Source organism: Staurois parvus, unplaced genomic scaffold, assembly GCF_062004578.1.
Source record: "Staurois parvus isolate SC_StPar_1 unplaced genomic scaffold, SC_StPar_1.0 ptg000377l, whole genome shotgun sequence".
NCBI lineage: Eukaryota > Metazoa > Chordata > Amphibia > Anura > Ranidae > Staurois > Staurois parvus.
Window position 1 is genome coordinate 666,738 of NW_028318173.1, and position 13,263 is coordinate 680,000.

Consider the following 13,263-nt stretch of genomic DNA (forward strand, 5'->3'; position numbering starts at 1 on the left):
TGAGAGGAATAGTGCCCCATCATTGGTGTCAGTGGGAGGAATAGTGCCCCATCATTGGTATCAGTGGGAGGAATAGTGCCCCATCATTGGTGTCAGTGGGAGGAATAGTGCCCCATCATTGGTATTAGTGGGAGGAATAGTGCCCCATCATTGGTGTCAGTGGGAGGAATAGTGCCCCATCATTGATATTAGTGGGAGGAACAGTGCCCCATCATTGGTGTCAGTGGGAGGAATAGTGCCACATCATTGGTGTCAGTGGGAGGAATAGCACCCCATCATTGGTGTCAGTGGAAGGAATAGAGCCCCATCATTGGTATCAGTGAGAAGAATCGTGTCCCATCATTGGTGTCAGTGGGAGTAATAGTGCCCCATCATTGGTATTAGTGGGAGTATTATTGCCCATCATTGATATCAGTGGGAGGAATAGTGCCCCATCCTTGGTATCAGTGAGAGGAATAATGCCCCATCATTGGTGTCAGTGGGAGGAATAGTGCCCCATCATTGGTGTCAGTGGGAGCAACAGTGCCCCATTTATGGTATTAGCGGGAGTATTATTGCCCATCATTGGTATCAGTGGGAGGAATAGTGCCCCATCATTGGTGTCAGTAGGAGGCATAGTGCCCCATCATTGGTATCACAGAGAAATAATGCCCCATCATTGGTATCAGTGGGAGGAATAGAGCCCAATCTTTGGTATCAGTGGAAGTGATAGCGCCTCATCATTGGTATTAATGGGATGATAAGTGCTCCACCTCTGGTATCATTGGAAGGAATAGTGCCCCATCATTGGTATCAGTGGGAGGAATAGTGCCCCATCATTGGTGCCAGTGGAAGAGATAGTACCCCATCGTTGGTATCAGTGGGAGGAATAGTGCCCCATCATTGGTGTCAGTGGGAGGAATAGTGCCCCATCATTGGTGTCAGTGGGAGGAATAGTGCCCCATCATTGGTATCAGTGGGAGGAATAGTGCCCCATCATTGGTATCAGTGGGAGGAATAGTGCCCCATCATTGGTATCAATGGGAGGAATAGTGCCCCATCATTGGTATCAGTGGGAGGAATAGTGCCCCATCATTGGTGTCAGTGGGAGGAATAGTGCCCCATCATTGGTATCAGTGGGAGGAATAGTGCCCCATCATTGGTATCAGTGGGAGGAATAGTGCCCCATCATTGTTATCAGTGGAAGATATAGTGCCCCATCATTGGTGTCAGTGGGAGGAATAGTGCCCCATCATTGTTATCAGTGGAAGATATAGTGCCCCACTGTTGGTGTCAGTGGATAGAAAAGTGTCATAAAGAATGGATAAAGGCAAGCAAAGGGACAGATCTGTCCCCTGGGCTGCAGTTTGGAGACCCAATGCTATACAGTTTCCTGCCATCACTTGACTGTGAACTGTTCGTCACATTAATGTGGTCCACAAAAGCAAGCCTTGTCATTTCTGTTTGTCCACTTCACGCAATTTAAAGAATAATTGCTCGTTCTAAACTCCATACTGGCACGCTTGAAAATGTTATTAAAGCTTACTATTTTATTCCCAGGATTTGATGCATTCAGGCATAATATTTGTACACGTTAAATCTGTTGAAATTCTATGTTTAAACATTCCGGGAGGTTCAGTAATACGCACTTAATTCTTTCATTTCAGAACAATCCAACAGTGGCTGGCTCGAGTACAATCGCTTCTTTACTGCAACGAGAACGGATTCTGGGGCACGTTCCTGGAGAGCCAACGGAACTGCGTGTGCCACGGCGGCAGCTCGCTTTGCCAACGGCCAATCCCGTGCATCATAGGAGGCAACCAAAGCTGCGCCATGTGCAGCATGGCCAACATCTCGCTCTGCGGCTCGTGCAACAAAGGGTACAAGTTATACCGCGGCCGTTGCGAGGCTCAGAACGTGGATTCGGAACGCAGCGAGCAGTTCATGAGCCTGGAGACCGAGTTGGACTTCCAAGATCAGGAGCTCCGCTACCTCTTGCAAAAAATGGACTCCCGTCTCCACGTGCACACCACGTTCATCAGCAACGAAATCCGGTTAGACACCTACTTTGATCCGCGTTGGAGGAAAAGAATGTCCCTCACCCTCAAAAGTAACAAAAATAGGGTTGAGTTCATCCACATGGTGATCGGGATGTCCATGCGCATTTGTCAGGCTCGGAACACCACTTTGGATCCCAGCTTCTTTGTGTACGTCAACCCGTTTAGCGGGAGCCACTCGGAAGGATGGAGCATGCCGTTTGGAGAACACGGTTACCCAAGGTGGGAGAAGACCCGGCTTCAGAACAGCCAATGTTACAATTGGACTCTCCTACTAGGCAATCGCTGGAAAACGTTTTTTGAAACCGTCCATATTTACCTTCGCAGCCGTACGCGTCTACCTACTCTTCTGCGCAACGACACGGGTCAAGGCCCGGTTGACCTGTCAGATCCTACAAAACGACAGTTCTACGTGAAAATATCTGAGGTCCAGTTGTACGGGTATAGCCTACGGTTCAACCCGGATCTCCTACGCAGTGCAGTCCAGCAAGTCAACCAGTCCTACTCCCAAGTGGGGCAGTTTTACTCCTCCTCATCGGTCATGTTGCTCATGCTGGACATCAGGGAGCGCATCAACCGCTTAGCTCCGCCAACGGCCCCGGGAAAGCCGCAGCTGGACCTCTTCTCCTGTATGCTGAAGCACCGATTGAAGTTGACCAACAGCGAAATCATACGAGTCAACCACGCCCTAGACTTGTACAATACGGAGATACTCAAGCAACCTGATCACATGACGGTCAAACTTTGTTAACCTTTCCCATGCCTTCCTCTGAGTAAGATCATGGAAAAAAAAAAAAAAAAAATCGAGAGCTCAGAGCTCCGAGGGATTTAGGTGGACTTTATTTTAGAATCTACCTTATGACCTGACTATGATTATGCTGCAAAGTATAAAATGGAGTATATTTACATACTTCCTTTTATGTATTTTTTTATTATTTTGGGGGGGCGGGATTGGGAGGTTGGGGGGGGGGGGTCAGTAATCATAGACAAGAACCAGTCAGGGTATTTGGAATAGAAAACCCCTTTAAACGTGAATTTTTAGGTGTTCTAAAGAGCAGGAGATGACCCTCAGACCTCCTTAAATTGGACTGGGTTTTTTTTTTTTACCGCCCCCCCCCCCCTCCCCGTGAAACGCCTACAGGTCAGTCCTATTATATTGCTTCTCATTTACATTAAGATATGCAGCTCCCTTGTTGATTGTTATGGTCTTTTAACTGAAAAGTCAACAGTTTTAAGTGTTATATGTACAGTTAAATGTGAACTATGCCAGAAAATACATGACACATACAGTATTCATCGTCAAATAATCGCCGAAAACGGCCGCTTCTCTCTTTATTTATTTTGTTAGGATCATTTTTTCCCCCATATTTGAAGCCCAACCGATCTCCTCTGATCACAGTCTTTTTACTGTTGCATTGTGTGGAAGCAGCGGCCTCTGCAGTGGTCTAACAACCCCCCCCCCCCCCCCACTCCGTCAGTCAGAGATGGAACTTTCCACTCAGAAAAACGTCTGACCCCCCTGCTGATTTTAGATGTAGAGCTCTGAAACACAAAAAAAGGGTGTGCCTGACCTCTGCAGAGTGGCCGCTGCTTCCACATACCTACAAAAAACATGTCCTGTCCAAATAATTTGCACTTTATATATTAGTACATATTTTTTTTCCAATATGTTCCTAGATGCACTTTCTGGCAACATGTCCTCGCCTTCTCTCATTTCTAGTACTCTTTTGCTCTTCAAAATCAAGGTCCCCTTAATACAAGCAGGAACACCCCATAATAATTTGCCCCAATTTTTCGCATATTTTACTTACCTCCATTACGCCTGGGAGAGGGTCACGTCAGGATTCTTCCAATGAGATCCCAGGAAATACTAGCGTGAAGATGCCCCGGAGCAGGGCTTTTATTTCCCTTCAAGGAATAGGTGCCTTTCCCTAGTCTCCGCCCGCTACCCACCCCTAAGCATCGTCCCTTGGTTCCACCCCCCTACCCACCTCCCCGTACCACCCCTTTTAGAGAATACACAACCCAGTATCATTTGGTGCTAAGTAGCTTGTAGGTAATGGGTTATTAACAAGAAAAGCAGTAAAATAACAGTAGATCCCCTGTAACCGGCAACAACAGATCCCTCACACAACAATAGACTCCTCCAGCAACAATGGATTCCCCCCCCCCCACAACAAAATACCACTCAAGCAATCAGACCCCCAGCAGCAAAAACAGATCTCCCAGCAGCCAGCAACAATAGACTCCTCCCTCAACAGGAGATGCCTCCCAGCAAGAACTGACCCCCCAGCAACATAAGACCCCCCTAGCAACAATAGACCCCTCCCTCAACAGGAGATCCCTCCCAGCAAGAACTGACCACCTAGCAACATAAGACCCCCACCCAGCAACATAAGACCCCCCCAGCAACAATAGACTCCTCCCTCAACAGGAGATCCCTCCCAGCAAGAACTGACTCCCCAGCAACAATAGACTCCTCCCTCAACAGGAGATTCCTCCCAGCAAGAACTGACCACTCAGCAACATAAGACCCCCCCAGCAACAATAGACTCCTCCCTCAACAGGAGATGCCTCCCAGCAAGAACTGATCCCCCAGCAACATAAGACCCCCCCAGCAACAATAGACTCCTCCCTCAACAGGAGATTCCTCCAAGCAAGAACTGACCACCCAGCAACATAAGACCCCCCCAGCAACAATAGACTCCTCCCTCAACAGGAGATTCCTCCCAGCAAGAACTGACCACCCAGCAACATAAGACCCCCCCAGCAACAATAGACTCCTCCCTCAACAGGAGATGCCTCCCAGCAAGAACTGATCCCCCAGCAACATAAGACCCCCCCTAGCAACAATAGACCCCTCCCTCAACAGGAGATCCCTCCCAGCAAGAACTGACCACCCAGCAACATAAGACCCCCCCAGCAACAATAGACTCCTCCCTCAACAGGAGATCCCTCCCAGCAAGATCTGACCACCCAGCAACATAAGACCCCCACCCAGCAACTAAGACCCCCCAGCAACAATAGACTCCTTCCTCAACAGGAGATCCCTCCCAGCAAGAACTGACTCCCCAGCAACATAAGACCCCCCCAGAAACAATAGACTCCTCCCTCAACAGGAGATCCCTCCCAGCAAGAACTGACTCCCCAGCAACATAAGACACCCCCAGAAATAATAGACTCCTCCCTCAACAGGAGATGCCTACCAGCAAGAACATATCCCTCAGCAACATAAGACCCCCCCCCCAGCAACATAAGACCTCCATGCAAAAATAGATTCCCACCAGTGAAAATAGACCCTCCAGCACACCCCAGCACCCCTTTCCATTACATACATTCAGTGCTCAAGGGGCTGGGAACTGCGTTCCCCCAGCTTCCCACTGAAAATAAGCCATGCTCTGGAGCATCTTTTGGAAGTTCTGGGTACTCAGCATTTCCTGGGATCTCACCAGGAGGGTGGTGACATCGCACTTTGATGGTGACCTCAGACTTTTCTTTAAGGGGTCATTATTTACTAGGGAGGAGATCCTGGCGTAGTAAGTGGACCTTGTTTTTTGGTGCAAGGTCCACTTTGATGATGAGTCCAAACTTTTCTTTAAAGGGCCGTTAATTATTAGGGAGAGGATCCTGACAGAGTAAGTGGACCTTGTTTTAAGGTGCAAGGTCAACTTTGATGGTGACCCCAAACCTTTCTTTAAGGGGTAATTATTTACTAGAGAGGGGATAAGTGGACCTAGTTTTTCCGTGCAAGGTCCGTTTTGATGTTGACCCAAAACCTTTCTTTAAGGGGTAATCCATTACCGGAGAGGGGATCCTGATGTAGTAAGTGGACCTTGTTTTAAGGAGCAAGGTCCACTTTCATGGTGACTCCAAACCTTTCTTTAAGGGGTAGTTAATTACTAGGGAGAGGATCCTGACATAGTAAGTGGACCTTGTTTTAAGGTGCAAGGTCAACTTTGATGGTGACCCCAAACCTTTCTTTAAGGGGTAATTATTTACTAGAGAGGGGATAAGTGGACCTAGTTTTTCCGTGCAAGGTCCGTTTTGATGTTGACCCAAAACCTTTCTTTAAGGGGTAATCCATTACCGGAGAGGGGATCCTGATGTAGTAAGTGGACCTTGTTTTAAGGAGCAAGGTCCACTTTCATGGTGACTCCAAACCTTTCTTTAAGGGGCAGTTAATTACTAGGGAGAGGATCCTGACATAGTAAGTGGACCTTGTTTTAAGGTGCAAGGTCAACTTTGATGGTGACCCCAAACCTTTCTTTAAGGGGTAATTATTTACTAGAGGGGATAAGTGGACCTAGTTTTTCTGTGCAAGGTCCATTTTGATGGTGATCCCAAACTTTTCTTTAAAAGGATAATTCATGATCGGAGAGGGGATCCTAATGTAGTAAGTGGACCTCGTTTTCCGTGCAAATTCCACTTTGATGGTGATCCCAAACTTTTCTTTAAGGGGTAATTATTTACTGGAGAGGGGATCCTGAAGTAGTAAGTGAACCTCGTTTTTCCATTCAAAGTCCACTTTGATGGTGATCCCAAACCTTCCTTTAAAAGGGTAATTCATTATCGGAGAGGGGATCCTGATGTAGTAAGTGGACCTTGTTTTTCGGTGCGAGGTCTACTTCAACGCGAAGTGAGATCCAAAATAATGCAGAGATTTTTCAACATATAATAAAAAAGCGATAACCATATTTTTTGTCAGCACATCACTTTCTTGGTAACACATGACCACATTATCCCAAGCAATTTGTTGCTTCTTTGTGACATGTTTCATGCCTTGCATGGGACACTTAACAAAGGTAACCAAACAGCAGCTAGCTTTGATTTTTCTGTTTGTTTTTTTGTAAATACCACTTTATTCCTCGCCCCGATGTTATGAATCAGCCCGGCAAAAAATATTAACGTGAAATAATCAAAGTATTGATGTATTCTGAGCAAGCAGTAAAAGCCATTTAAAACAAGCCCACATTTACCTCTGTAGATATAGGCATTGTGGAGAAATTAATCTTCAAAGTTCACAACAAAAGCTCACTCAAGTAATAGGAAAAAATGCCAATAGCTCTATTCCTATTACCTTCTATGACATCAGAATCTTGACCACCTGCCAGCCATATAACCCTTGCCACCACTCTGAAAAGTGATCTTCATGAGCAGGTGGCTGGGAGCCAAAAGACTGCCTCCTCATCGCTTGATGACCCACCGCACCACAACCACACACATTGCTAGTGGTTGCAAGGTGTTCGTGCCCCATTTACTTGATTAGGTTTTATTTGGAGGGTGTACTGCCCATTGAATGCGACATGAGGTCTTATTTTTTTGGCGTAGATGCAAGGAAAAGTCCTTGTTTAGGTGGCAGTTGGAGGGCTGTAAAAGCAGGTGGTTGAGCCATGGTTTTACTGCCCATTTAAACAAAAACAGGCAACCGCTGAGGGCTGTACACATGCTGCAGCCAAGATTCTTTGCTTCAAAACTGCTGCAAAAATTAAACTCCCTGTTGCGTTTGGCTGCCCATGTGAATGAGCCCTTAGAAACCAACTGAAATGGAATTTAGAGTCTTTGTTTGGATATTTGAGAATGAATTCACAGTACAAGCAGCTATAGAAGTCAGGGAGAGCTTATTTTAATGTGAGTCTTTGTAGCTGCTTGTACTGTGAAGTAACTCATTCTCAAAGATCCAAAGACTTGCTTTAAAATAAGCTCTCTCTGACCTCTGTAGCTGCTTGTACTGTGATGTAATTCATTCTCAAAGATCCAAACAGAGGTCAGGGAGAGCTTATTTTAAAGCAAGTCTTTGCTTGGATCTTTGAGAATGAATTACTTCACAGTACAAGCAGCTACAATTATCCTTTATTATTGCTTTACAATAATCTCTCCCTGACCTCTGTAGCGGCTTGTACTGTGAAGTAGTCTTTGTAGCTGCTAGTATTTGTAGCTGCTAGTATTGTGAAGTAATTCGTTCTCAAAGATCCAGAGGTCAGGGGAGCTTATTTTAAAGCAAGTCGTTGGATCTTTTAGAACTAATCGCTTCACAGTACAAGCAGCTACAATTATCCTTTATTATTGCTTTACAATAAGCTCTCCCTGACCTCTGTAGCTGCTTGTACTGTGAAGCGATTCATTCTAAAAGATCCAACGACTTGCTTTAAAATAGGCTCCCCTGACCTCTGGATCTTTGAGAACGAATTACTTCACAATACTAGGAGCTACAAAGACTCACTTTAAAATAAGCTCTCCTGACCTCTGGACCTTTGTAGCTGCTAGGATTGTGAAGTACTTAATTCTCAAAGACTTGCTTTAAAATAAGCTCCCCTGACATCTGGATCTTTGAGAATGAATTACTTCACAATACTAGCAGCTACAAAGACTTGCTTTAAAATTAGCTCTCCCTGACCTCCGTAGCTGCTTGTACTGTGAAATGATTCATCCTCAGAGGTCAGGGAGAGCTTATTTTAAAAAGCGTCTTTGTGTGGATATTTGAAAATGAATTACTTAACATTACAAGTAGCTACAGAGATCAGGGAGAGCTTACTTTAAAGGCTTGTTAAAAAATGTCCAAAGTCAGGGCTCAGGTGCACTTTATAATTGCATTTCTTCTTTTGAACTTGGCTCTGTCAAAGCAATTTTGCCCTTCTGAGCCACAGCAGAACATTTTGCTATTATTATATTATGCCAAAAAAAACAATCACAGCGCTTATATGGCAGAATATATATATATTTTTTAAACCTTCTCATTTTAGGTCTTTTCAGAAACATTCTCTTCTTTGAAAATGAATTACTTCACAATCCTAGCAGCTACAAAGACTTGCTTTAAAATAAGCTCTCCCTGACCTCTGGATCTTTGACATTTAATGACTTCACAATACTAGCAGCTACAAAGACTCACTTTAAAATAAGCTCCCCGACATCTGGATCTTTGAGAATGAATTACTTCACAATACTAGCAGCTGCAAACACTCGCTTTAAAATAAGCTCCCCTGACCTCTGGATCTTTGACATTTAATGACTTCACAATACTAGCAGCTACAAAGACTCACTTTAAAATAAGCTCCCCGACATCTGGATCTTTGAGAATGAATTACTTCACAATACTAGCAGCTACAAAGATTCGATTTAAAATGAGCTCTCCCTGACCTCTGGATCTTTGAGAATGAATTACTTCACAATACTAGCAGCTAGTAGCTGCTTGTACTGTGAAATGTTTCATCCTCTGAGGTCAGGGAGAGCTTATTTTAAAGAGCATCTTTGTTTGGATATTTGAAAATGAATTACTTCACATTACAAGTAGCTACAGAGATCAAGGAGAGCTTACGTTAAAGCCCTTTTAAGGCTTGTTAAAACATTTTCAAAGTCAGGGCTCAGGTGCACTTTAAAATTGCATTTCTCCTTTTGAACTTGGCTCTGTCAAAGCAAATTTGCCCTTCCGAGCCACAGCAGAACATTTTGCTATTATTATATTGTGCCAAAAAAAAAAATCACAGCGCTTATATGGCAGAATATATATTTTTTTAAACCCTTTCATTTTAGGTCTTTTCAGAAACAAATATGTTTTAAGTTATTAGTGATAATCTTTTTCACCCCCGAAGTTCCTATTATAGCAGAATGCACTTTCCTTTAATAGCTAGAATTGCCTTTCATCAAATACATTCGAGGATCCGCCTTATTTTAACAGAATTACCTTTTTTATCAAGTAAAATATACTTCTTAAAGCTTTTCCCTCTTCAGTGTAACCCACCCCTTCAACGTACTTCCGAGATCTTCGCTGTGTGGCCCTGCCTGGCACTACATAGGTCTTTCACGCCCGGATGGGTCTTGCGCCTACTGTGCATGTGTGATGCTTGTCCCACTCATTCCTATAATAGGTCAAAGAGAACACCAAATGAAAAATAATTAGGGATCCAAATTTCAACTGGTTACAAAAAGCAGAGCAAAAAGACATCCAACACTTTTCCAGTCAAAGCTTTGCCACTTCTACTGTGAACACCAGCACTGACTGTTGGCTATCAGATCCTCTGCTTACAAATCAGTCCGCTTGGGATAACTTTTTGAGTCCGTTTAACATTCTGCTATTTCACCCAGCCCTGATGAAGGGGGATCATGTGACCCCCTGAAAAGGCATTGTCTGTATTTTTTCCTCCTTGGTGTAACCAGTTGAACTTTGGACTCCTCTAAGGATTTTTCATTGGCCACTCTCTGACCTATTCCACTTGGATTTCTCAACTCAGGTGAACGTACTTTCCTTGTGGGTCCCCATCTTTGTGGTTAGCTGCCAAATACAGGCCAGCTTGTCCAAATTTGATAATCTGTGAAAATCCATGCCCACCACCTCTTGGACCAATCATTCCTATGCTAGGTCGGTACTCTTGACATATGCGGCCTTCCAAAGGAGTACAGATCCAGCACTAGGAATACCTACAGGAATAAGCGAATAGTTGGATGGCACTGGATCCCTAGAGGTGGTCTAGTTTCATTCAATTGAATGAGAAGCTTGTTAGCATGGGGTGGGCAGGTCTCATGTGCCATCCTGGGGCCACATGGATCTTGGACCAAGCATTTCTATGCTAGTTCGGTACTCTTGACATATGCGGCCTTCCAAAGGAGTACAGATCCAGCACCAGGAATACCTACAGGAATAAGCGAATAGTTGGATGGCACTGGATCCCTAGAAAAGGTCTAGTTTCATTAAATTGAATGAGAAGCTTGTTAGCATGGGGTTGGCAGGTCTCATGTGCCATCCTGGGGCCACTTTGATTTGGAAATGTGAAAATAGAATTGGAGCACCACGCCCAATATTGCTGCAACCAGCTCCTGAGAAATGAGTCCACTGGACATTAATACTTTGACATTCTCCTAACAAATTAAAGTCTATTTTCCAACACAACATACATAGCAAGCCTTGATGAAGGGTGCAAAGCCTTGACAAGCCCTCTCAAAACACATTGGAGACCTTTGATGGACAATTTTATGGATCATAGGATTCTTTTAGACTCCAAACTTGGCTTTTGGTGTGTACAGTAGGCGCAGTGCCCAGCCTGGACTTTTTTCATGCCTAGCAAGCACAGTGCCGGGCAGAGCACCAAAGTGACAATCTCCGGGACTGAAGGTATTTTGCTATGTGCCTCACACCAAAGGAAGGCACTTTAAAAGACTTAATCAAAAGCCATGTTTTCCTTTAATGTCACAAGACACCTGCATATATAGCTTGAAGATCCCCTTTCATAAAGCCAAAAAAGGTCCATTTGTTTTATCGGTATGTTGATGCCGGGTATCAAGAAGAAAATGGTCCTCTTTTGCTTTGGGCATGAAGACCATGGGATGTTTTTAGCTATCATTGAAACTTCAATAAGTCATTTTTTGGCAAGGATTTAAAAAAAAAATTGAGTGACGCAGACATCCCATCATGTGTATTATTCAGAGCTGAACTCCAGACAGATGTAAAAAAAAAAAAAAAAAGTGATTGCATTTGTATGTTTAGTAACAAAATATTAAGCTTTTTTTCTTTTTTTTTTTTTTTTACATGCAACAAGTGTAAATACCTGAAACTGAATTCATTTCAACCTTTAATATTGCAGACTGGGAGGGGGATGGGGCCAATTGGACTCCCCTACATAAGTATGTGCTGACACAGAGCAGAGAGATGTTAAAGACACCTCATCAGTGTGTTGCTGCCCTTTTACGGTCCAATCACAGCCAGGGGGAAAGTGATCATATGATCAGGAACCACACTTATTGTCAGTGCTGACCTAGGCAGCTAGGATTGAGAGCCAGCAGCCGCTAGCTGTCATAGGGGAGAACACAAGCCAAATGGCTTAGCTGCGGTTGAGAAAAATCAAGTCATCAGGCTGATGGTGTTGTCTCTCAAGTCTATCATTGGTGGCCAGGATTGAGAGCCAGCAGCTGCACAGATTGTCAGATGATATAAGGGAGAACATTTATTATCATGCCCTGGGCATAGGACATCATGCTGGAGAATGTCATTAAACAGACTATGAATGTGACCAAGCTGAGTGGCTTAGCTGCAGTTGAGAGAAGTCAAGTCACCAGGCTGGTGGTGTTACCTCTTAAGACTGTAAAAACCTGATAGGTTCCCGATTGTCAGTGTTGACTAAGGCTGTCAATGGTAGCCAGGATTGAGAGCCAGCAGCCATAACAATTGTCAGCTGCTAGCTCTCATAATGGAGAACATTTATCAACATGTCCTCCATATAGGACATCATGCTGGAAATGATTGTGAAGATGACTAAGCTGAGAGGCTTAGCTGCAGGCTGGTGGTGTTGTCACTCTTGACTGCGGAAATCCAGTGGGTTCCTGGTTGTCAGTGTTGACCCAGGCTGTCAATGGCAAATGGTATTGAGAGCCAATAGCTGCACACATTGTCACCTGTTACCTCTCATAATGAGGAACATAAGGCATCATGCTGGAGAAGACTGTGAAGGTGACCAAGCTGAGTGGCTTAGCTGCAGTTGACAAAAGTCAAGTCATCAGGCTGGTGGTGTTGTCACTCTGGACTGTGGAAATCTAGTGGGTTCCCAGTGTTGACCCAGGCTGACAATGGTAACTGGAATTGAGAGTCCACAGCTGCACAAATTGTCAGCTGCTACTTCTCATAATGGGGAACATAAGGCATCATGGTGGAGGTGTTGTCTCTCTGGACTGTGGAAATCTGATGGGTTCCCAGTTGTCAGTGTTGACCCAGGCTGTCAATGGCAACTGGTATTGAGAGCCAACAGCTGCACAAATTGTCAGCTGTTACCTCTCATAATGGGGAACATAAGGCTTCATGCTGGAGAAGACTGTGAAGGTGACCAAGCTGAGTGGCTTAGCTGCAGTTGGGAAAAGTCAAGTCATCAGGCTGGTGCTGTTGTCTCTGAAGACTGTAGAAATCTGATAGGTTCCCAATTGTCAGTGTTGACTAAGGCTGTCAATGGTAGCCAGGATTGAGAGCCAGCAGCTGTGACAATTGTCAGCTGCTAGCTCTCAATGGAGAACATTTATCAACATATCCTCCATAAAGGACATCATGCTGGAAAGGACTGTGAATGTGACCAAGCTGAGTAGCTTAGCTGCAGTTGAGAAAAGTCAAGTCATCAGGCTGGTGGTGTTGCCTCTCAGGACTGTGGAAATCTGATAGGTTCCCAATTGTCAGTGTTGACTAAGGCTGTCAATGGTAGCCAGGATTGAGAGTCAGCAGCTGCGCAGATTGTCAGCTGATATAAGGGAGCATATT

The 13,263-nt window shown here is 44.6% G+C and overlaps 1 protein-coding gene across 4 annotated transcripts in view; it reads left to right on the forward strand.

Moving 5' to 3' along the window:
* BRINP1 (BMP/retinoic acid inducible neural specific 1) overlaps positions 1-13,263 on the forward strand; it is a 317,361-nt gene that overhangs the window by 301,302 nt on the left and 2,796 nt on the right. For 3 of the 4 annotated variants that reach the window (XM_089685522.1, XM_089685519.1, XM_089685520.1), the window contains one exon: positions 1,647-13,263. This exon is cut by the window's right edge and continues 2,796 nt beyond it. In XM_089685522.1, the coding sequence (XP_089541648.1) occupies positions 1,647-2,787 (1,141 nt within the window). In that variant the 3' untranslated portion in view covers positions 2,788-13,263. The remainder of the gene's footprint in view (positions 1-1,646) is intronic. The other variant, XM_089685521.1, reaches the window with a different exon arrangement.